This window comes from Anguilla rostrata, chromosome 5 (genome assembly GCF_018555375.3).
Source record: "Anguilla rostrata isolate EN2019 chromosome 5, ASM1855537v3, whole genome shotgun sequence".
Taxonomy (NCBI): domain Eukaryota; kingdom Metazoa; phylum Chordata; class Actinopteri; order Anguilliformes; family Anguillidae; genus Anguilla; species Anguilla rostrata.
The window spans coordinates 2,619,939-2,641,248 of NC_057937.1; the positions used below are offsets into that span (position 1 = coordinate 2,619,939).

At 42.0% G+C, this 21,310-nt stretch overlaps 1 protein-coding gene across 7 annotated transcripts in view; it reads right to left on the bottom strand.

The window, feature by feature from the left end:
• Positions 1 to 1,593: 1,593 nt before the first annotated feature.
• adgrl3.1 (adhesion G protein-coupled receptor L3.1) overlaps positions 1,594 to 21,310 on the bottom strand; it is a 220,295-nt gene continuing 200,578 nt past the window's right edge. For 2 of the 7 annotated variants that reach the window (XM_064334582.1, XM_064334581.1), the window contains exons 19-24: positions 17,396 to 17,564; positions 15,536 to 15,661; positions 13,124 to 13,220; positions 9,738 to 9,866; positions 7,277 to 7,294; positions 1,594 to 5,595 (exon numbers count right to left, since the gene is read on the bottom strand). In XM_064334582.1, coding sequence (XP_064190652.1) covers positions 4,664 to 5,595; positions 7,277 to 7,294; positions 9,738 to 9,866; positions 13,124 to 13,220; positions 15,536 to 15,661; positions 17,396 to 17,564 — 1,471 coding nt within the window. In that variant the 3' untranslated portion in view covers positions 1,594 to 4,663. Of the gene's footprint in view, positions 5,596 to 7,242; positions 7,295 to 9,737; positions 9,867 to 13,123; positions 13,221 to 15,535; positions 15,662 to 17,395; positions 17,565 to 21,310 lie in introns of all 7 variants that reach the window. The other 5 variants (XM_064334586.1, XM_064334584.1, XM_064334583.1 and 2 more) reach the window with 5 other exon arrangements.

Here is a 21,310-nt window from a genome sequence, read left to right on the forward strand (position 1 = left end):
AAACAAAATCCGCTTCTTCTTCTACATTCCATCTCCAAAAATTCCACGCACGACACATATGGAAACGATGTTTTAAACATAAGGAATCTGGTATAGATTGGATTTGTGCAAATGTCTTCCTTCTTTAATGCACGGGGGCTGGGAGTGATGTCCATGTTCATCGCCATCACCGCAAGCCTCAAATAAAACCAGAGGCATTTGCAACGGCACACTACAGCAGAATGCCAACTTCCTCATCTGGTGTTGCAAGGCTCAGGAGACAATCTTTTTCAGTAGAGAACAACCTTCTTGTGTGAACGTTCAATCTTAGACGTCCCGAATGCTTTATTTTTCCTGACGAGATTTTAGCGTGAGTGTAGTAAAGTGTAGTATAATGGACAGGGGAACTGGGCTTCAAATGCGGTGTTGCTCAATCCAAATTGTTTCAGTGTACTATCTAACTGCATAAATGGATGCTGTCTTAAAAAAAAGAAAAAAGAAAAAGTAGTGTCAGTCACTTTGGATCAGCACTTCTGTTAAATGCCTGTCTGCAGTATTCCCACAGACTAATCCCTCTGTTAGATCATAGCATCTCTTCCTGCTTTCTCTCCCCTTGGGATTACCGCGAGCCGTTTCGCTGAAACCAACGCCCACCTTAAAACTGCTATCTTTTGTCTTTCGCCTCTTTTAAGTGCTGCTCCATTACAATTTCTGTCCGCTTGTCAGAAGATATGTAGCGAGATGTGCGAAATCAATTGAAACCGTCAGTAGGCAATGTAACCGGTGTATCGTTTTTACTCCGTCGACGGCCGTGGTGTTGTTTTGTACGCTCGCGCGTTCTATCCGTAACGGTGTCCTCTTATCGTTTGTTAGCGCTGGCGAAGACCTCATCGTTAGCCGCACGTTTTGCAATTAATTACGAGCCTTTGATGTTCACCGAGTGATTGCTCAGCTCAAGAGCGCCGACAGGGAGCCTTGGAGGTTAACTGAAATTCGGTTCGGGAGGCCGGATGGTCACGTGCTTGATGATATCGCTGAGCCCCTGTGCGTGGTAAATTACGAGCCAGAAATTAATATTTTTACTGGAAGGTTCCAAGTTTGTTTCACACGTAGAGCATTGATACTCTACGTTTAGGAAAGGCAAACAACCCAGATTGCTTCATTAAATATGCAGCAGTGGAATTAGATACATGTAAGTAATAATAAACAAAAAAAGCATAGCAAGCTAAAAAAAATGCCCTAATGTGGTTGAGTTATGCTGTGCATTACATCGGACATATTTTTCCACCCAGAAATCAAGGTTAAAGGGCACCTTTATACTTTTATTTGTCTGATACAAATATACCAAAACAAACATTTACATATGTATTATTTGTAATAGTTTTAACAAATCATATTTAAAAATTACAACAAACCACCTCATTTTACCACCAAGTCTTCTTTGTCTTTAAAATCAAGTGAAAGGCAGAGTGTGCGTCCTTGACCCCCTCAACCCCCCTCCCCCCCACCCCCATCCCCCGCCAACACGCACCTCAGTTTTCATGTCATAACGACAAAAAATGTATGAGTTCAATGGAATTCACCTTAGTGCCACACATTGCATTGTTTGGTTTCTTTTCTTTTTTTCTTCTTTTTTCTTTATTTTATTTTTTTTTTATTACGAAAGTGGTTTCATCTGGAAACTGTGTACAGCATGCTATTCAAATGGCCTCCCTTGATTATATTTATTCACTATATAAATTTTTTTTTAAAAATCTGAACAAAACCATGATTGAAATAAAGTGCAGTGAAATGCAGACCACTGTATTACACAGCATGGACAAAAACCGTTCTCCTCGTCAAACATAAAGCCAGCTTCACTCCATGGACAATGTTGGATTAGCAATGTTATTTTGCATTCATTGTACTTCAGCATAATGGTTGCATCTTGTAGCCCAGGGTAAATGTGATGACATGCTAGAAAGAGTGCATATGACAAGGACTGGACTCAATAAACATTCACCCTTAATTTTGACTTGCAATTCAACATTTTAAAGTGTTATGTTATTTCAATACAAACACAATTTTTATTTTTTAAAATAAAAATAGTCATTTTTTTTACTTTATCATTGAACACCAAGGTCACCGAAAATGTTCATGAAAAAAGGTAAGACTGGTAAAAATCTCTCGAATTTAACTGTCAAAGCCCAGAACTGACAGCCTCTGGAGCTGGGAGACGTACTGTAGGTCATCTCCTGCTTTTTTAAACTGTTTTCAGCCCAACTAATTAGTTATAGCCAACTTCTGACTTGGAATCTCGATTTTCTTTTCTACAAGGACAAATGTTGACTGAATCCAGGCCAACGAGAAAAGGTAACTTTTACAAAATGAAGGGACGGAAGATATGTGAAGTATTTCCATTTTGTCAGTTATTCAGAAGATAAAGAGACAATCCCAAAAACATGAGATACGGAACAGGGACGTTAGATAAACTATGAAAAAAAAATCCTTTTTGTTCTTATCATTGCAGGGCTGTGTTTTGTTTTGGTTGCTTTAATTTCTGACTCACACAAACAGAGACAGTTTTCCCATGAGAAAAACCAAGTTGGGACAAGACGTCTCAGATTAGCAAATCCACCTTCATTCATATGCTGAATCCTCTTGACTTGATTCATCCAATGTTCATTTGTGACACTCAAAAAAATGAAAATAATTTTAAAAATCTTAGTGATTATTTTGTTGTAAATCTTAATCAGTAATTTATTTGTTGGCAAACAAGTTTCACTTTTACAACAAATATTAGTTATGAGGTCATTCAACTTGGAAACCATACAAAATGAATAAATAATTATTAAAAACAAAAATCTAATCTGTGCTGCTAATGTTTTCTTGATCACCAATAATTGAAATTCCCCCACATTTTCTTTTGACCTTTTTTTAAACAAATAAATAAATAATTTTTACACCAGGGGAGAAAAAACTAAATCAACCGTCTCCAGTTTACTATGTTTAAAATGTAATATTTAAGGAGGAAAACCCTTCCGGTTTTTTTTTATTTATTTTTTTACAAGTGCCAAATGCGTATCAACATGGTGTATGTTCTCATTCCCACAAGTATTAACTCTACGACTATGCAAGAAGATCTCTATTTGTTAATAGAGAGGATTCCACAGTAAGTGTTTGGCTTGGATTACAGCTGATGCACATTTATTGTATTGTTGCTATTACTAGTTCTGCTTACTAAAATCGTTTTTACAGTCTATTACTGGGTGGTGCGGGTCTGTTTTTGGCCAAACGTTAAAATTTCCTTCAGAAAGCCTCGGTTTCAGTCAAAAGTTCTACCTGGTGCCATGGTGCTCTTTCGAACATCACAAATGGCATAAACTATTGGTCTGCTATTGTTTCCATGGTGAAACTAAGTTTGAAATGTTGGTGGTAATGGTCTTTTAAAGTGTTATTCGTTGATTCGCTTTCTTGCTTCGACTGAATGAAGCAGCCCTAGAAGCAATTTAGCGTCCCTCACTATCTGACTGATTCGCTCACTCAGTGAGCGATTGGCTCCCTCGGCAGTCAATGGCAGTACCTCAGTTTACCACAAGAGGGCGAAAAGGCCAGCCCAGAGCCAAGTGTTCACAGGTGTCAAACAGTGTCTGTTCAATTCTTGGTTGTTCACAGGAAATATGAGGAGGGAAAAATAAAATAAAAAAAACAAACAAACAAACAGAAACATGGCCCCTACTGGTAGAATAAACCGGTAAGACCAGCACAACAAAAAGAAAACTGTTAATTAGTACATTTACAGAGACGAAGGCTTTGTAGAAACGGAAAAAAGCATACTATTATGTGCAATGCTAGTATCTGTACATTTACATAGAAATTCATTATAATTCTCTGTAATTAGTTTTCGTCCTTTAATAGTTTGAATTATTACAGCAAAAACAAAATATGCTCCGTCCAGCATATACGATAGTTCCTTCCACGTTTTTTTCTCTTTTTCCATTTTCCCAAAACAATGTCGCTGAACGCGCAGGAGTGACACAGCAAAATGTGCCACAGTACACCAGATAGGAAGAAAGTTTAAAAAGCAAGTATGGGTACAGAAGTATAATAAAAATAGTTTTTGATTGTTTCTGATTTTTTTTTTTTTGTTGTCGTTATGTTCATTTTTGTTTTTGTTCATTTCTACACACTCGACTATTGGCAGACAAGTTTGTAATTCCTTTGGGATGTCCACAAAAAAAAAGCATTTAACAGATGAGCTACAAAGAGCAGTTCCTTCTTTGAATGCTGCCCCCCCCCCACCCCCTCTTTTCCCCTGGGGGTGTCAAATAAAACAATGAACTGAGGATATCAGCTGCATCCTTGCAAGGTTCTGGAAAAGGCTTGAGACCACTTTGTTTGTTTTGTGGCAACCGGATGGGAGAAACACGGCAAGTAAGGTCAATAGGGTTAAGTAGGAACATCAAGTTTGTTCGAGCAACTGCTCTCCACCCCGGCACAAACCCACCACCAAGTCTCGAACCCAGAAGTCAGACGAGTCGCATTTCCTGTCTCGGTTTCGAATCCGAGTATCAATGGCATTAAACATTTTGAAAATACAATAGAGGAGGAACCAAAAAAAAAAAATTAAAAAAATTAAAAATTCAAAAGTCCACCACTGCAAACGGTTGACCAGGGCTAGAAACCGCGGGAAGCGGCCGAGCCTCTATAGGCTGGTGACCAGGTGGGACGGTTCAGGAGAAGGCTCCTCGGGAGACGAATCCTCTTCCTTGTTGGGAGGAACTATAAACCCGTCGCTGCTGCCCCTGCCCATTTGGTAGTAGGTGTGCAGCTCGTGGATGTGGTTCCGGGAACCCAAGTTCGGCATGCTCTTGTAGTACACGTCGTCCGCCTCGCCGCCCTTGCCGGCGGGGGGCTCGCCCTCGTCCTTGACGCTGCCGGATTCGGTGTCGGGCGAGCCGGCCAGCACGGGCATGCTGGTGTAGAGGGAGTCCCGCTGGGGCGACTGCGACTGCGACCGCGCCTCCTCCGTCTGCTCGCCGGTGAGCAGCGGGAAGAAGCTCTCGCTGTTCTCCTGCGGGATCCTGCGGCGGGAGAAGTGGTGGGGCGGGTGGTGGTTCTCTGCGGCCAGGCCCCGAGGCGGGAGCAGGGGGGCGTTGGACTCCTCCCGGATCAGCTCCAGCCCCAGGGCCTCCTCGCGGGTGAAGGCGGCGGTGGGGTTGTCGAGGACGACCGGCTCGTCGCCCTTGGCGCCGCCGCCGCTGCCACCGATGCCAACGCCGCTGCCGCCAATTCCAACGCCGCCGCCACCACCGCCACCAATTCCGCCGCCACCACCGCCGCCGACGCCGCCGCCGCCGACGTTGACGTTGTTCACCAGCTTGTTCATCAGGTTCCGGTTCTGCTCGCTGGACCGCTGCTCGTGGTTGTTCAGGTAGGACGGGATGTAGTTGGAGGTGAGCTCCTTCAGGATCTTCTTCTCCAGCGTGGTCTCCTTGGGGTTGTAGCCGCGGTCGATGATCTGGACGCAGTCGCTCAGGTACTCCCCGCTGGCCATGCTGTAGCTGTTGCCATGGTTACCATTCAGTGGTAGAGTATCCATGACACTTGAGTCCCTGGCATTGTTCAGAATTCCCTCTGGGAAAAAATAAAACCCGGTGAGAAAGTGAGACTACATTAGATTACACGTCAGTCATCATAAAAATATTAGCTAACTACTCTACTCATGAATGCCATACTTACGAAATATGAACGGTTTGAATGTACTGATGATGAATTACCTTAATTATCAGTTCATTTTTTATTATTAATGCACTGACTAACACAACTTGGGACAGGGCAACAGCACTAAATCACTTAAATTAACTTTCACAATGAAAAGTGCCCAGTGCCATAATCATTAGCTTTCATTTGGCATTTACCAAAACATTTTTGGGTACAATATTATTTGGGTAAAACTTCAAGCACATCCATTAAGTTTACAGAGTACCATTACCTCATTACCAGATTATATCAATTTTTACTACATGCGCATTATAACTATTCACAGTACTGACATATAATGAAATAGAATGCCCATTGAAAATAAACACAGCATAATCAAACCATTCTTGATTTTTATCATTTTTAAATGCTTTTGAAAATGACTATTAAATTAAATACATTTTTCAATTGGATAATCAGAGAATGGTTTAAAGTTTACAGGGTTGAAAACATCAGCAACGACAATATTTACGTATATTAACAGACTGAAAGAAAATGGACAACAAAAGACAACATGAAATGAATGCAGTTGATAAAGCTTGACACACACACACACACACACACACACAAACCTAACAAACACACAAAAAGAATATGTGGTCATGCTATTGCATAGATGTGCAAGAAACAACTTAATTCAAGACCTCAGCCATGTAGGCCCTTATTTAACAAAGCTTCAATATTATCCAGAACTCTACTCAATTTAGTGTGCAAAAGAAAAGCAAAATCGCACTGTTTTTTTATTTTTGTGATTTTGCTACACGCTTTACACCTGCTGTGATAAATATGGGCCATTGTTCAGATGGCAGAAAACTAAACCCAATTAAAAATAAATAAACAAACGCAAGAAACATTCAGTCATACTTTCTGTTCTCTCCCATGCAGAGAAAGTGGAATCCCAATTGGAAAATACGACTGTTTCAAATCAATAATTCAAATAATGTATTTTCCCGGTCTTAAGGGGCAAGGCGCAATCATAAATGCAGCGTTTCTCACAAAAAATATTGACAAAACTACATAGAATATTCTTTATTTTTTCCAAGGCACCGAAGAACGATTTTAAACCATGTGCCATTTACATCAAAACAATCCATTAAAAAAACTAATAAAAAAAAACCTCAATCAAGCTCCGTGTTATTCAATGAAACTTCAAGCTTTTTTTTTTTGAGGCTTAAAAGTTCTAAAATATACAATATAGCAATCGAGATGTAATGCCGATGGTAAGATGTAAACTACCGATTGGTTGATGCATTTCAGGAATGGACTTACTGTGCTATAATAAAGAAAGCAACGCACACTATTAAACTCAATGTTTATTGTCAAATAATGAAAGCAGTTTTTTCAATTTCTTTAAAAAAAAATACATAACAACTATGCATCATTTGGACAAATTTAATACTCAAATTTGGAATTTAGATGCATTTTTAACTGGAATGGAGGATGAGAAAAAGAATGGCTGTTGGGTTATTTCATCCCCTTTTTCGGCATAGAGTGAGAAGAAAGCGAGCTGAGGTCAATTACATTTGATATGCAATGTTTAGCTTTACTCCCATACTTGTCTCTCTGTAGGGTGCTGAACGACAGCATGGAGGAAGAAGAGAAGAAAAAAGAAGAGGAATAAGCTTAGAAAAGACACATTGGAGAAACACAAGTTACTACTGCAAACATGTTGGAGATAAATATAATTTAGCAGTTTTTTTTTTTTTTTTGTTCTAGCTTCTATACTCTGAGGCCTGGTTTTTTTCCCCCTGCAAGTTGTCCTCACAGTGAATGTTGTCCAATAGTCTGAATGAATGGGGCAAAAAAAGGGAAGTTTCCTCAAGGATCTTATGCACATTTCATTTTCCGTGACTTGAACTTATGAAGTTGTCCAACTATTTGGTTTATGAGGACACATCATTATGCCTTTGAGTAAAAAAATTAAACGTTTTTTTTTTTTTCTGGAACCATATTTTAAAACAAAAATTATTTGAGAAGTGCAACTCATTTTTCAATTTTTCAATTACTTGTAGAAAGTGTTAAAAGGCAAATCGCCATAATGGAGTTTCGCCCGAACAAACATATTTTGTAAAAAGGCAATTTCAGACTGTTTGAAGGCCTAAAGTTAGGTAACGTATGAGAGAAAAAAGGTTAGTTCCCAACTAGTCTGCACATTTGATGGCTACGTACTTTCATTAAAATGTCTCATTTCCCCAAACTTGCAACTAATTTCGCTTTATGGAGCAAAACCATTACAAGAAACTAACCTCAAACTATTTAGCATCTAAAATAAAACAATCTGTGCACAACAAACATAGTCTTGAACCAATTTTCAGCCATAAAAACAGCAAATGGAAGAAATCAAGTTTCTCTCAGTTTAGCATTGCACATGTATTTGAGAAAAAAGTTCTCATTACACAATCAAGATTAGACCTTAACTTTGAATTACAAATGAATGCAAGCATTACACTTTTTCTTTACAAACTCAGTTTAGTGAGTTAGTTTTGGTGTTTGCGTATGTTAACATAAAATAATAATTTGTGCTTTTAATAGTTTGTCAAATGTATTGGCAAATGTTGATTGAATCCTAACCAGTGACTGTAGCACAGACAATGGCCTGGATTAAATCTCCCTTTGTCCTTAACTCTGACTCATAACTGAAAGCAAATTCTCTCTATGTATCTACGCAAGACAAAGCTAAGGATAAATGCTTGATTGAATCCAGACCAATGTTTCTGATATTGCTATGGAAATCATTTCTATTGATATTTATATCTTTCTGGCAGGGCTGTTCTTTAAATCCAAGGGCATGGGAAATAATCCACTTGAGTTTTTCCTTTGTACCGCAGGCTTCTTTGGAAATTGAGTCTGTGTAGATATTTATCTGTATGTATATATAAACGTATATTGTTTTCACTGCTGCCATCTTGCTATAAAATATATTTTTCCCCCTAAAACTAGAGATTTAAATGACTGTATTAGACGACCATATAATATTGATCGATGAGGCCAAGAACAGTCACTTATGAAATGTATAAATTTGTAAATAAACCAGACATTACAAAAAAAACATGTCAAACTAGCATGTCATAGAAAAACAGACTCTTGGACAACAACATTACCGAGAGGACTAACCATACGTGTGTGCTGACAAACCCCAGAAACAATGACTACGATGAACGTACACCAACGGACAAAGACAAAAAAAACACAGACCAAAAAAACCACACAAGCACACAAGCTGTACAGTCCAGAATGACAGCTAAGCAGTCGAAGGAAACTGTGGATATATCTGGCTCCCAGAAGACTCTGTCAGATCATTGATTCAATTGACCGATTGTGCAATTTTGCAGAGATGTGCCACAAGCGAACACTGTTTCAGCACAGATTTCGACTAATGCTTGATAACAGTCAGATATCAAGGGCCTATTGCAGTGTTAGGAAACAGTATTATACACTGAGCCACTGGTTAATTATGAATGACTTCATAGGTTGGGTTGTATAACACTTTCTGAGGAACAGAGGATAAATGATGACTAATCATAATGAACTACTGATGCAAAGGGTTAGCCTTAACTAAAACAAAAAAACAAACTCCAAATTCAGATGAAAAGTCCATTAGTAACAATAGGATCACAGGGTCAAGCTAATGGTTTGCCAGTTCATCATCCATTTGTTATTAGCGACTACTATTCAAAACCACGTCATACATAATCAGCAGGAAGTAATGTATTCAATAACAGTTTTCCAACACTGGGAAACGGGCCCTTGAACACAAGGTGAGATCTGAACAAAACAACTTGGCTTTGAGGACAGTGCCTTAGCTGGGCAGCCATGATAATCCTGTTTCCAGACCACATCCTTTTGAGAAACAGCTGTTCGGGCACCAATGCCTGTGAAAGGCCAGATCAAACACGGTTGTCAAAGGGATTGGGATGGGGAGTTTGGGGGGGGGGGGGCTGGGGCTGGGGCTGGGGTTGGGTTTGAGGTTGGGGTGGGGTGGGGTGGGGTGGGGGGGAAATAAAAGGCTAGCACACCTTGCGTGTTGTACATGCTCACAGTGGGGTTGTTAAACACGGCCGATTCCCCAAGCAATGTGTTATAGGGATTGTTAGTGCCATGGGGACGCAGGAGAGCGTTAGTTATAAGATGGTTAGCCATGGCTCCTGCAGCAAGCCAGATAGAGACAGAGAAAAGATAAAAACACACACATATCAATCAGGCGAATGCATCACTAAAAACGAAAATGCCAGAAATCAATCTCCCTTTTCAGGTGTGGCGGGAGCATACTGAAAAGACTTGAAGGATAAAAGACTGTAATAGCTGTAATATATGGACGAGGTCAGAGAGCGATTTCAGTGATTTCTTGCTTTTCTGTCTTTTAGTTTTTAAGTTTTTTTTGTGTTCATTCAATGGAAACACAATCACGATGCTCGCGTCTGTGCCCTCACATTCACAGGGATAATGGAAGCCAGCTCGATGCAACAGTGTACACGTACGTACAACGTGACGTTGCAATACAGTCAAGACACACGAACGGGAATTAAAACTTTGGCGTTCACAACCCCCCCCCTCCCCCCTCCCCCCCTCCCCCAAAGCTAGCAATCTCCAATTCTCTTTCAAATGCCATGTCGGATTTTTCTGACACGGAAAGTGTGTTCTGAAGTCTGATTCAATCGTATTATTTTTTTTTTTTCTGCTTTCTTTTTTTTTTTTTTTAATGAGAAAAGGTTTGTCCAATTTTAAATTCCATGTAGCAGGCTGTTCGGAAGACAACTTACCTTTTCGTCAATGCATCAGCACAATTCAAATACCCCCCCCCCCCCCCCCTCCCACTTACTGCACAATATATGGACCTCTGCCAATGGATAATTCTAAAAGGCACACTTTATGAGGGGTTGCATGAATAATTTTCTTACCTTTTCATGCTCAACCCGAGGGTGAACCGGGATTATTAACTGAACTTCCAATTTCACATTAGTTTGAGAAGGTGCGAAACACATTCCACAGACTCTAAATCTCGAGCTCTTTTTGATGAATGTGTATTCAAGGATGTGCCTTGGCATGATAAAGAAAGGTATTAATTTCATAGCTTTAAAGCAGCGCGTAGCTCTGTTGTAAATCAAGCGATTTCAGGCCAATTTTTGGACATCACTTGATCAACTGACATCTTTCCAGTGCTTCGGAAATGCACACCTATCAGTCTCACTTTTTCTAATGCTCTATTTGAGTGAGAGTTTAAATTTATGAGAAAAGAATGAAGCACATTAATTTATTTCATATGGACCAAAGTGCTGAATAAGCTTTGGAAAATGTTCTGAATGAATAGTTTTACTGCAGTCAAACCAGCCCAAAACGTCAATGCCTGATGTGGTGCTTAACAGTAAAATGTACAGTGTTAATTCAACTCTTCAAGCACATTCCAGAGTGGGATCAAATGTGATCTGTTAAGAGTTGAATTAACACCGTTAAGAGTTGAATTAACACTTTGCATTTTACTGTGTAAGCTAAATGATTTTCTTGCATCTGATTGGCGGACAGCATGTTAAACCAGGATGATTTATACGGGGGTGTCTCATCCTCATCTCTCTAGTTCCAAAAACGGAACAGGCACAAGACCTGCACATCTCCTGCTCGAATAGCTTGTGTGGTTACACAGTTCTAGTTCGGGATAATTAAAAAATAGTTTTATTAGTTCTGTGATGGTGGAAAGTCTGATGGTAGGCTGATTTTCTTAAGTGGGTTTTTTTTGCCTTTTGATTTTTTTCAAATGTTCCTCTATTGCCTATTTTAGACTTCCTAATGACTGGCCAAGACAGCATATTCCCTTCCGTACTCTGACTTTGGCCTTCAAGACTGTCCACTCTTTCTCTCGTTAGTATTCATTAGGGGAAGCATTGTCAGGCTCTTAAAAGTACTGGATTTTATTTTACTTTTTTATAAAGATGTTTTTTCTTTTTTTTTTCTTTTGGCTTGCAGGTCAGTTATGGACCCACAGTTTTGAATCTCCCCTTGCAATTCTCAGCAAGTTGAGGTGCAGCTGTATGTGTGCACACAGACTGATGGCTGTTATATACATCCCCCCTCCACCCCCACCCCCCTGCAAACAGTGAGAGAGCAATCTTAGGACTGCCTTGCTTAAGAGCATAATCATTGAGTTCCTGTTGCCTAATTTCTCAGAAGCTTACATCTGTCAGCCAAACAGCTTATTAGTGTCCAGGAGTTTGTCTGTGGTGCGATCGGACTGACAGCGAGGCTGAGGTATGCACCTTCCGTCAGCCTACAGCAGCCTGCAGTCGGCTCCTAGCATGGAATTTCCGGAAAGTTCCTTTTGGAAATATTATCAAAAACGGGCCAACAAAAATGAGTCCAAATAACTGAGCGTTATTCTCATGTTTACGTGTGCCAAAACGTTATCTGGAGTGATTGTTTTCTCTGTTTTTCTTTCTGCAGAAATGATGTCCGTGATCTGCATTTGACAAAAAGGTGCCTGAGTCATTGGTAGGGTGGTAAAGGTGTTGTAAGATTCCTATTAGTATCCATTCATTAAGCGCTGGATGATGTGTTTGGTCTCTCTTGTCAAGTTAAGCCTTCTTCTGGAAAAGATATTACTGCAAAAACAGACATTTCCCAGAGCTAATAACAGCAAATGTCTGGGGAAAAAAAATCTCTGTCTGGAAATAACACAGACAAAGCTTTGCATTTAATTTTGCATTACAGTATGTGTTAGTACAACCTATCATAAAACCCAACACCTTCCCTCAACAGATGATATACATTTATAAAGATGAGCAGCTCAAGTGCATAGCATTTGTGCTGTTACTGCATGTTAAAATAACTGCACCGTTTAGTCTGAGTATATATTTAACAAAGGTTTACTCAAATGAGTCATTGCGATTCAGCAGCCGGGGACAAAGTGCCTTTCGGATGGTACTGGAGCTAATGGACGTAAACCTGTTTTCTGTGGTCTGCAGACCATTTCTTTGAAATTCTGGTAACGGAAGCACCCCTTTCAAACAAATCTAATAAATCTGGCTGAAATTCGTAAGTGCCTCTACCTGCACCCCAAACCCACGCGGACTCTGTCGCTGAACTCGCGCCGTCAATTCTGCCTTTGAGATCGTGTCATCTTAAAAACGCATCACCGGCACTCGGGCGTAAATAAACGCAATAAACGAATAAATAAACGCAATAAACGAATAAATAAAGGTAATAAATAGCGAGTACCAGGCAGCTGTCGGGGAAGTGCGAACCAGCGATGAGGTAACGAGCGGCGAGGCTCCGGGACTATCGCTGCCAAGCACTCTTTTTTTTAAAACCCTCGTTAACGTGTCGACGGGCGAAAGCAAACTCGTCAGCGCCCCGCTGCCCCGGCGCCCCGGCGCGCCGCAGAGACGCAGCGAGCGGCCGGCTCCACCGTTACCTCTGTTCAGCGACGCCGAGCTGTTTATGTCGCCCGTGATGAAGGACGACTCGGACTGCTTCCTCACCGTGTCGTTCCACATCCGCCGGATCCGGCTCTGCACAGAGGAGAGAGGGAGGAGAGAGTGGGGAGGAGGAGAGAGGAGGAGAGGGAGAGGGAGAGGGAGGGGAGAGGGGAGGAGAGGAGGAGGGGAGAGGAGGAGAGGGAGAGGGAGAGAGGGGAGGAGAGGTGAGAGAGAGGGAGAGGAGGAGGAGAGGGAGAGAGGGGAGGAGAGGGGAGAGGAGGGAGAGGGGAGGAGAGAGGAGGGGAGAGAGGACAGGGGAGGGGAGGAGAGGGGAGAGGAGAGGGTGAGGAGAGGGGAGGGGAGAGAGGAGAGAGGGAGAGAGGAGAGGGGGAGAGGGTGAGGATGAGGAGAGAGGAGAGGGGGGAGAAGGTGAGGGTGAGGATGAAGGAGAGGAAGAGATGAGGCTGACAGGAACCATGGACAGAGTGAGCTGGCACGAAACAGACGGCGGAACTAGGTGCCACGGCAGGCCGGACAGCGAATCAGAGACTCGCGTACCGTGCCAGCGAGGAATCAAACCAACCGCCACCATCCCATGATCTCCTGATGGGCCATCAAAACTTCTGCTCATCAGACCACCGTGGGAAATGTTAATGACTTGTTATATACTTGTTACGTTATTTATTTATTCGTTTAGTTAGCCATTATCGTTTCACAAAGGCCAAACTGCTGTAGTGCCTCAAGGAATTCAAAATAACTGTCAGTAGAAATATATGCAACAATAATCAACCTACAATACCACCCAGTTTGTGTGATTAGGCAGTCTCAAGTGTTTTTTTTTTTTTACAACTTCCCTGCTTTGAGCAATAACAATTTGAGTTGAGAAACCATTTATATAAATAGAGATATGAGTTTATTTATGATTTTGAGGGTATGATGCAATATGCACTAATGTCACTGGTCAGGTCTCGAAGGTGTCCGGTCCAGATCAGGCCTCCTCAGTCCTCAAACTGGCCCCACGGCCGGAGGAAGAGTCACGAGGAAGACCCGCAGTGGTTCCGGACCCGGTTATGGACCGGCGCCACGCGCTGACGGGCGAAGTTCTTCTGACGACGTGTCGGAGGCTGTTCCTCACTCCTCTGCCCTTCTCAGCTTTGACATTTTTGAGTCTTTTTTTTTCTTCTTTTTTTTGATGTAACAGTGACAGGAACGGAAAAACATGCCATTCCCTGAATGTGAACGGATCAAACTGCCCACACAGTCAGTGGCTACAGCCCTCCTGAAAGCCCACCTCCGCTCGACGGCATCCTCCGCAAGATCGCCGCGAAACGATTTACATAAATAAAATGTGTCGCCGTTGTCCGACTTATTTAAACGTGTCAAAATGACGTTCTTTTGAGCGTGAGCCATCACACATGGTTTGAGTAACATGCCACGAAGAGACTTAATTGAGCATATATTGTATGTGCAAAAAAACAGAAAATGGCAGCTGAGAATAAGTCCTTTACAAGGTACTTCAGTGATTGCAGGTTTATTTAAAAAAACCAGTGATTTGACCATCAATTACCAACTTTCTACAGCCAGCACTTAACATCACCCCAAGCATATATAAATAAGGATGATATATGCTGTTACCTGGCAACAGATATATTGCAGATATATTTCTCCCCTTTAATTGCAGATATATTTCACCCATGAAGTACAGTAGGCGTGAGGTGCTGTTTTAAATATATTTTCAGGCTTCCACACCCCATGTATCAGTTACAGCTGAAGCGAATGTGCTTTGGAGCACTGGCATGGTCCTGCTACTGAATCGATTCCAGAATGTTCCAGCGCTTTCTTTCTGTGGGAGGGAGATAAAAGCCTGACCATGGTGTCAATCATGGAAGGAGGCTTCCAGTGAAGAGAGGTTCCCTTCGACATGTTGGGCAAGATTAGGTGGACAGCGGAGGAAAGCAGCAGCGGGCAGAACAGTTTTGGAGGACACGCTAGCTCTCCCAGAGCAATGAGTCGGGCCACTGAATAGAGTCGGACATTCTGAATTTCAGAAATCAGGGGGATAACAATTGGGTTTAAAAAAAAAGAAGTAAAACACGTCAGCAGACATTCAGTTTCAGGCAATTCTGACGACCACTTTTTCAAAATCATCCCCTTCCATTTATGTCCAGCCAAAGAGCAAAAGAAGGACACCTGAATTATGGTGCTTAAGAAGATAAGGTGTAAATTTTAACACGCTACACGGTTGATTAACAAATTTCCCCTCGGTCCTTCTCAGACTAATCAATTTGCGAAAGAGAAAAAGGCCGGTAACGGTTCAGAAACTGGCAGTGGACGGGAGGAACGACAACGTAAGCAACGGCAGAGAGAAAGAGAGAACGTCAGCGGGTTTCAGAAAGAGCGCCCCCTACCTGCGAGCCTGTGGAGTAGCGTCCAGGTGTACGGGAGGCAGTGCTTTTGCCTGACGTGATGGAGGTCTCCACGCTCTTTCCACTGCAGCAGTGCGTCCGCAGGCACTTCCCATATTCCTTACGCACCTACAGAGATTTAAAAAAGGACTTAAAGAGTACGCCTCACCTCTACTTTGTCTCCGGCTTTAAATATCTAATAAAAACATGTTTCTGAAATCATTTTGGCTAACGTTAATCTTGTAATCTTGTTGCGGCATCGTATCTGAACTCATTCGCTCATTTGTCTACGTGGAATATGTTGGTCGCTTGAGGGTTAAATAAGGAACTGACTATCCACAAAAGATGGAATTGCTGTTTGCATTAGATGAGCAACCAGATATTCGGACATTGAGGGTACTAAGACAAGGGCAGCCTTGTAAAGAGCAAAATAAAAATGAGGTTGGGCACAACCTTTGCACGCTTCAGAAAGGCATTGTTTCCATGTATATCCAGGTCTAAGTGGATACTACGTAAAAAAGTTGTGCAAGTCGCTCTGGTTAAAGCCAGTAATGTCATGCAATGGATCCCTTTTTAGAATGCAGTTTTAGATCCTTGTCCTGTTGGATTTATGGATAGCTAATCACAGAGACTCAGAGAGTAACCACCTCAACTCAGACTCAAACTTTCTCAGAAATACAGCATAGCCGTTAACCCTTTAAGGTGTGAGATCAAAAATGTTGGATGTGAATAGAATGTTGTTAACTGGACATTCTAATGCTGATGAAAAAATCACTGCTGGTAATTGAAAGCAAATGGAGTTCTAGAACACTGACTTAGAATAAAATAAAAAATAATCTACTCTTCAGAGGGTCAAGTCCTATGTGTGTACTTGTGGAAATAATGGGCGGTTTAGACTATGGGAATAAAATCCCAACATAACCCCAAATGCCACAAATCATTTTTTGCCAGGGACTATTTTATTATTAGCATACTTGTTTTTATTTATTTATTTATTTATTATTATTATTATTATTTATTTTTACTAGGCCACTGTAGATAGTGAACTGCGCTTTAGTTATATGCCAGCATTATGTACTTACAACATTATGGTCTCAGAGAATAGATTTTTTTACTACACACTGCACGTTTACAGTTTGATCGATGATGTTGTATATTCTGTACAGTATCAGAGGGGAGACTCGGTCTACGGCCCCCCTCTGGTTTAATCAGCAAGACGTTAATGATACCAGAGATATACGGCTAACAAACATATCTTCCACGTTCCTTCATTAATATGTATGCCGTTCCTGTGCTCTGCATTTTTTAGACTATTCCAGCTGAACCCCACGATCATATACCGTGTGGAATCCAGTATAAGACACAAGGAATAGCTTGCTTCTGCTAATCATGCTCATTTAGTTGAAAATTATTGCGACCTGTTCCTGCTGACACAGCAAAGCTTTGTCTTATGGAATAATGTCAGTGGTATATTTTCCTTAATGGAGTAAGAGGCAGGTCAGGGTCTCAGTGTTGGTTCCAATGTGCTCCCCCCCCCCCCTCCTCCCCCCTCGCCCAATCCCCTGAAGACCAAAGACACAGCATGTGGCCTGGAAGAACCCAATACCCTGCTTTGCTTTTTAGCTTTTAGGTTCATCCCTGTCCCATAGGAGACATGTGTGAACATGTCTACAACTGAAATGCATGTTAGGTCTAAAAACAAGACCCCACACCCTACCCCACCCCAGCCACACACAGACCTTGAGGTTTACCTCCGGAATACTTTAAACAATACATGAAGCCACTACAGCAAAAAGCTGTTCAATGTTCCACAAAGCGCACAGATGCCTTTTATTCATAAGATAATCCAACGCAGCGACTCACCTTCTTCTGCAGGATGCAGTGGAATATGAAAATGAACATCCCTTGTAGTGAATTGAATATGGTGAAGAGGTAAGCCATGATGACCGTGCTCTCGTTGATGTACATGAGCCCAAAGGCCCAGGTCAGGCCCAGGAGACACAGCAGTGCAATGGCACCAATCACCCACGATCTGAGAGACAAAAAAAAGCAGGGCGTGAGCCAGACATCCCTACAGAGTCCAGACTGTTCCATCCATCCATCTGTTATCTGTACCCGCTTACCCTGGGCAGGGTCGCGGGGAGTGCAGGAGCACATCCCAGCATGCACTGGGCAAGAGGTAGGAATACACCCTGGACAGGGCACACACACACCATTCACTCACACCTATGGGCAATTTAGAGTCTCCAATTAGCCTACAGTGCCTGCATGTCTTTGGACCGTAGGAGGAAACCGGAGTACCCGAAGGATATGGACATGAGGAGAACATGCATGACTTCACACAGAAAGACCCAGGCCGAACCAAGGGATTCGAACCAAGGACCTTCTTGCTATGAGGCGACAATGCTACCCACCGCCACCCTGTCTAGACATTCTAATCTGGTTATTACATTTCCCTTTTCTCTAAGCAGACACTGATGCCAACCTTGTGGAAAATAACTGTAGATAGATTCTTCATATCTTCATACTCAAGGTGATATTGTACTTCTTTTTATATAGAAATCTACACTGTGTTTATTTTTTCCCAGTCAAAAGCGCAGTGGCTGTGATATTTTTATGCACCCCCTGCAGAGCGGAAACTTTATGAAAAAAAAAAACAGCAATTTGTCATTTCCCTCAAAAGGTCAGTCCTTCCTCCCTGTCTCCACCACAGCGAGACCAATTAATCTGATGAACTGACTTGGCAGCAATTGGAGAGAGAGAGAGAGAGAGAGACTATGAGAGAGAGAGAGAGAGAGAGAGAGAAAGACTGTGAGCAAGAGAGAGAGACTATGAGAGAGAGAGAGAGAGACTGTGAGCAAAAGACAAAAATGGCAAGAAAAAGATGAGGGAGGGAGGAAGGAGATGGATTTGATAATCTTTGCCCACATTCAGTCACCTTAAAGGGATAGTTCGTATTTTTTTAGACCCAGGTCTGCTGAGTTCCCACCACAAATTATGTAATAATTTGGGGTATGTGTCGGGCTCAGAGCACTCCTTCATCGAAATCGTGCAGCTCGCGCTCCGTTAGCCCTTAGCGTTGTTAGCCAAATAACACCGATTCAACGGTTGTCGAGAATCACCAGCAGACAGCTGTTTAACAAAGACATTATCAATAAACCAAAATTATATAAACACTTTGTCATATGTCTGTTTGCTTGTATAAATACACACATATGCTGTAATCAAAATGTACCGATACAGCCAAAAAACCCCAATATTTTTAAGTTTAGGTTTTGGACCGCTTGCCTTATCGACAGAAAAGATAAGGGGTGAGATTGACCCTTTGTAGAAAGTAAAGGTCAGAGCATCCCCCCCCTCAAACCCCCGTCCCCCCGTTTGGAGATGAAGAGCCCCTCGTCTTCAGTCACCGCTCAGCGGGCAGCGGCCGATATCCCCGATTACTTCGCTGCCCGAGGTTTGAGATTAGTGGAAAGATTTTTTTTATTTCTTTTTTTTTCTTTTGGGCTGGCTTCCAGCTACAGGTAGGAAATTGCTTATTGATACAGTAGATGCAGCACAGGCCCAGGGAAACAGAGCAAATAAGGACACCTGGATCTGACAGAAAAAGTGGCTTCATGACAAAAACTAGCAGAGTAACCTGATTGCACTCATAATACACATTTTTATGAAAATGAATACGTCCTGAAAATGTATAAATCTGTAGTTATGAGCACCCTTGAAGTAGTATTTATGCATGTTTTACTGCCAATAGAATAATTTTATCATTTCGTATCAGTTTGATTGTTTATCCATTACTGTAGTTTCTACTCAAATGTCTTTACATTTCCACCCTGTGACTTCACACAGGGTCGTGGGGGGTGCTGGAGCCTATCCCAGCATGCATTGGGCGAGAGGCAGGAATACACCCTGGACAGGCCGTCAATCCATGCGCCGTGCAATTAAATCTCCATTTATATTTGCATTTCTTCTGCACTCGGCGGCAAAGGAGGGTTCCTGCTTTCTCCATTAAACAGGATGCTTGAATATTCCCGAGCAAAAAGGGCGACCTTAACTCAGCTCAGCTCAGACGTGAACGCGGCCCTGTTGTGCTCATGCATAATTGTCACGTATCATAAGGACTCCTATTCAGGATTGTCTGTTTTCCTTTACTGCTGAATTACTTATAGCACCCCCCCACCCCACCCGCTTTGTGGAAGGGGAGCCCGCATTAAGTCTGTACAGTACACTCAGGTTTGCGAGTTCACCCCCCCGATATCCTCCTGGAACTTTTCACTTACGCCACGTCAGCAAAAAAAATGCCACCATCCGGGCTGAGAAATCAGAGACAACACAGTAAAATAGATAAAAAAACAGGAGATCTACTTACTGTAACGAGAGGCAGCAATGCTCGTTATTATTTCTAAATATGAAGTATGAACTGAGCACAGCACATATCTATATGTTCCACCTGGACCAGAACAGTGGACCATCCTGGGACAGGGGCAAGGTACGGGCATACCATTTTCGGGACATTCTAATGTCCTCCTCCACACCTTCATCCTGAAAAGTCCTCTTTCTGTTCCCGATCTCTCATCCCTCCACCTGAGGCCCAGTCCTTCCTTCCTTCCTTCCTTCCCTCCCTCCCTCCGCTCTGTTACCTCTACCTCCTTTCTCAATCCCTCGCTTTTCCTGCTTTTCTCATCACTGTCCTTATTCCCCAAGCCGCTATATTCACCGGCCACAGCTTGGGTTGCCATACCGTACGTGCAGCATTAATTTTTAGAAAATGTGAAATTGCTTTTTCTACACATTGCGATCCCACTCAACGGTGAACTGGCTAATGTGCAATACAGACTGCAACAGCGGAATACGACGAGTTTGCTTCTCGAAAACAAACAGAGAAGCAGTGTTGCAAGAGAAAAATACCCCCTACTTGAGAAACGAATAATAAAATTTACAGAGCGGTGCACAGCTGTGCAAAAATATTGTCTAGCAAAAATGGTACAGGTCGGACAAAAGAAGAAAAAGAAAAAAAAAGCTAGAGTTTAGATCCAGTTTTGTGCAGGTGTGTAGGATTTACACTTCCTGTCATTAAGAATGGAAAACAATGAAGATCCAATTGGGGAAACTCATTATTGTTTTAGCATAGTCTTATGAAAGCACATTACAACAGGCCCTGTCTCAAAATGAAAAAAAATGCACGCATAAATATATAATTTATAAAAATGTGTCTCATTATGGCTTCCTCTCTGTAGCTGTTTCTGGTTTTCGTTCGACATACTCTGCATACACTGCGTTCTGTATGGCTTTGCTGAAACATTTAAGAAAATTAAATTAGGTGCAACGGAGAAAATGAGCTCTCATTAAATTGCAAATACTTTAATGCCTCAAACAAGGCACAATTACATCCAATCGCTCTTGTGTGCCTCGCCTCCGATTCGACGTGTTAGTCTCAGTACGTCCATACGTCTGTCCGCCTCCACAAAAGACACTCAATAACCACACTTTAGCATCTACTACGATGGATTTCTGATGGCTTTACATGTCTCATCTCACACATGATACGCTCAGGTTCCCTGTCCCTGTATCCAATGAAAGCCCACAGACCTTCTCAAGGCCGACTGTCTATGGAAAAGAGAAAAAAAGATTAACATTTAGATTAACATAAAATTCATATTTATGAAGCTTCAATTATCTAATAATTTTGTGCCGGCATAAGGGGAAATTGCTCTTAAGTGCACGTGCAGTGCTATCTGTATCCTGTCTTAGAGGCGCAGAGGTGCACACTGATGCAAT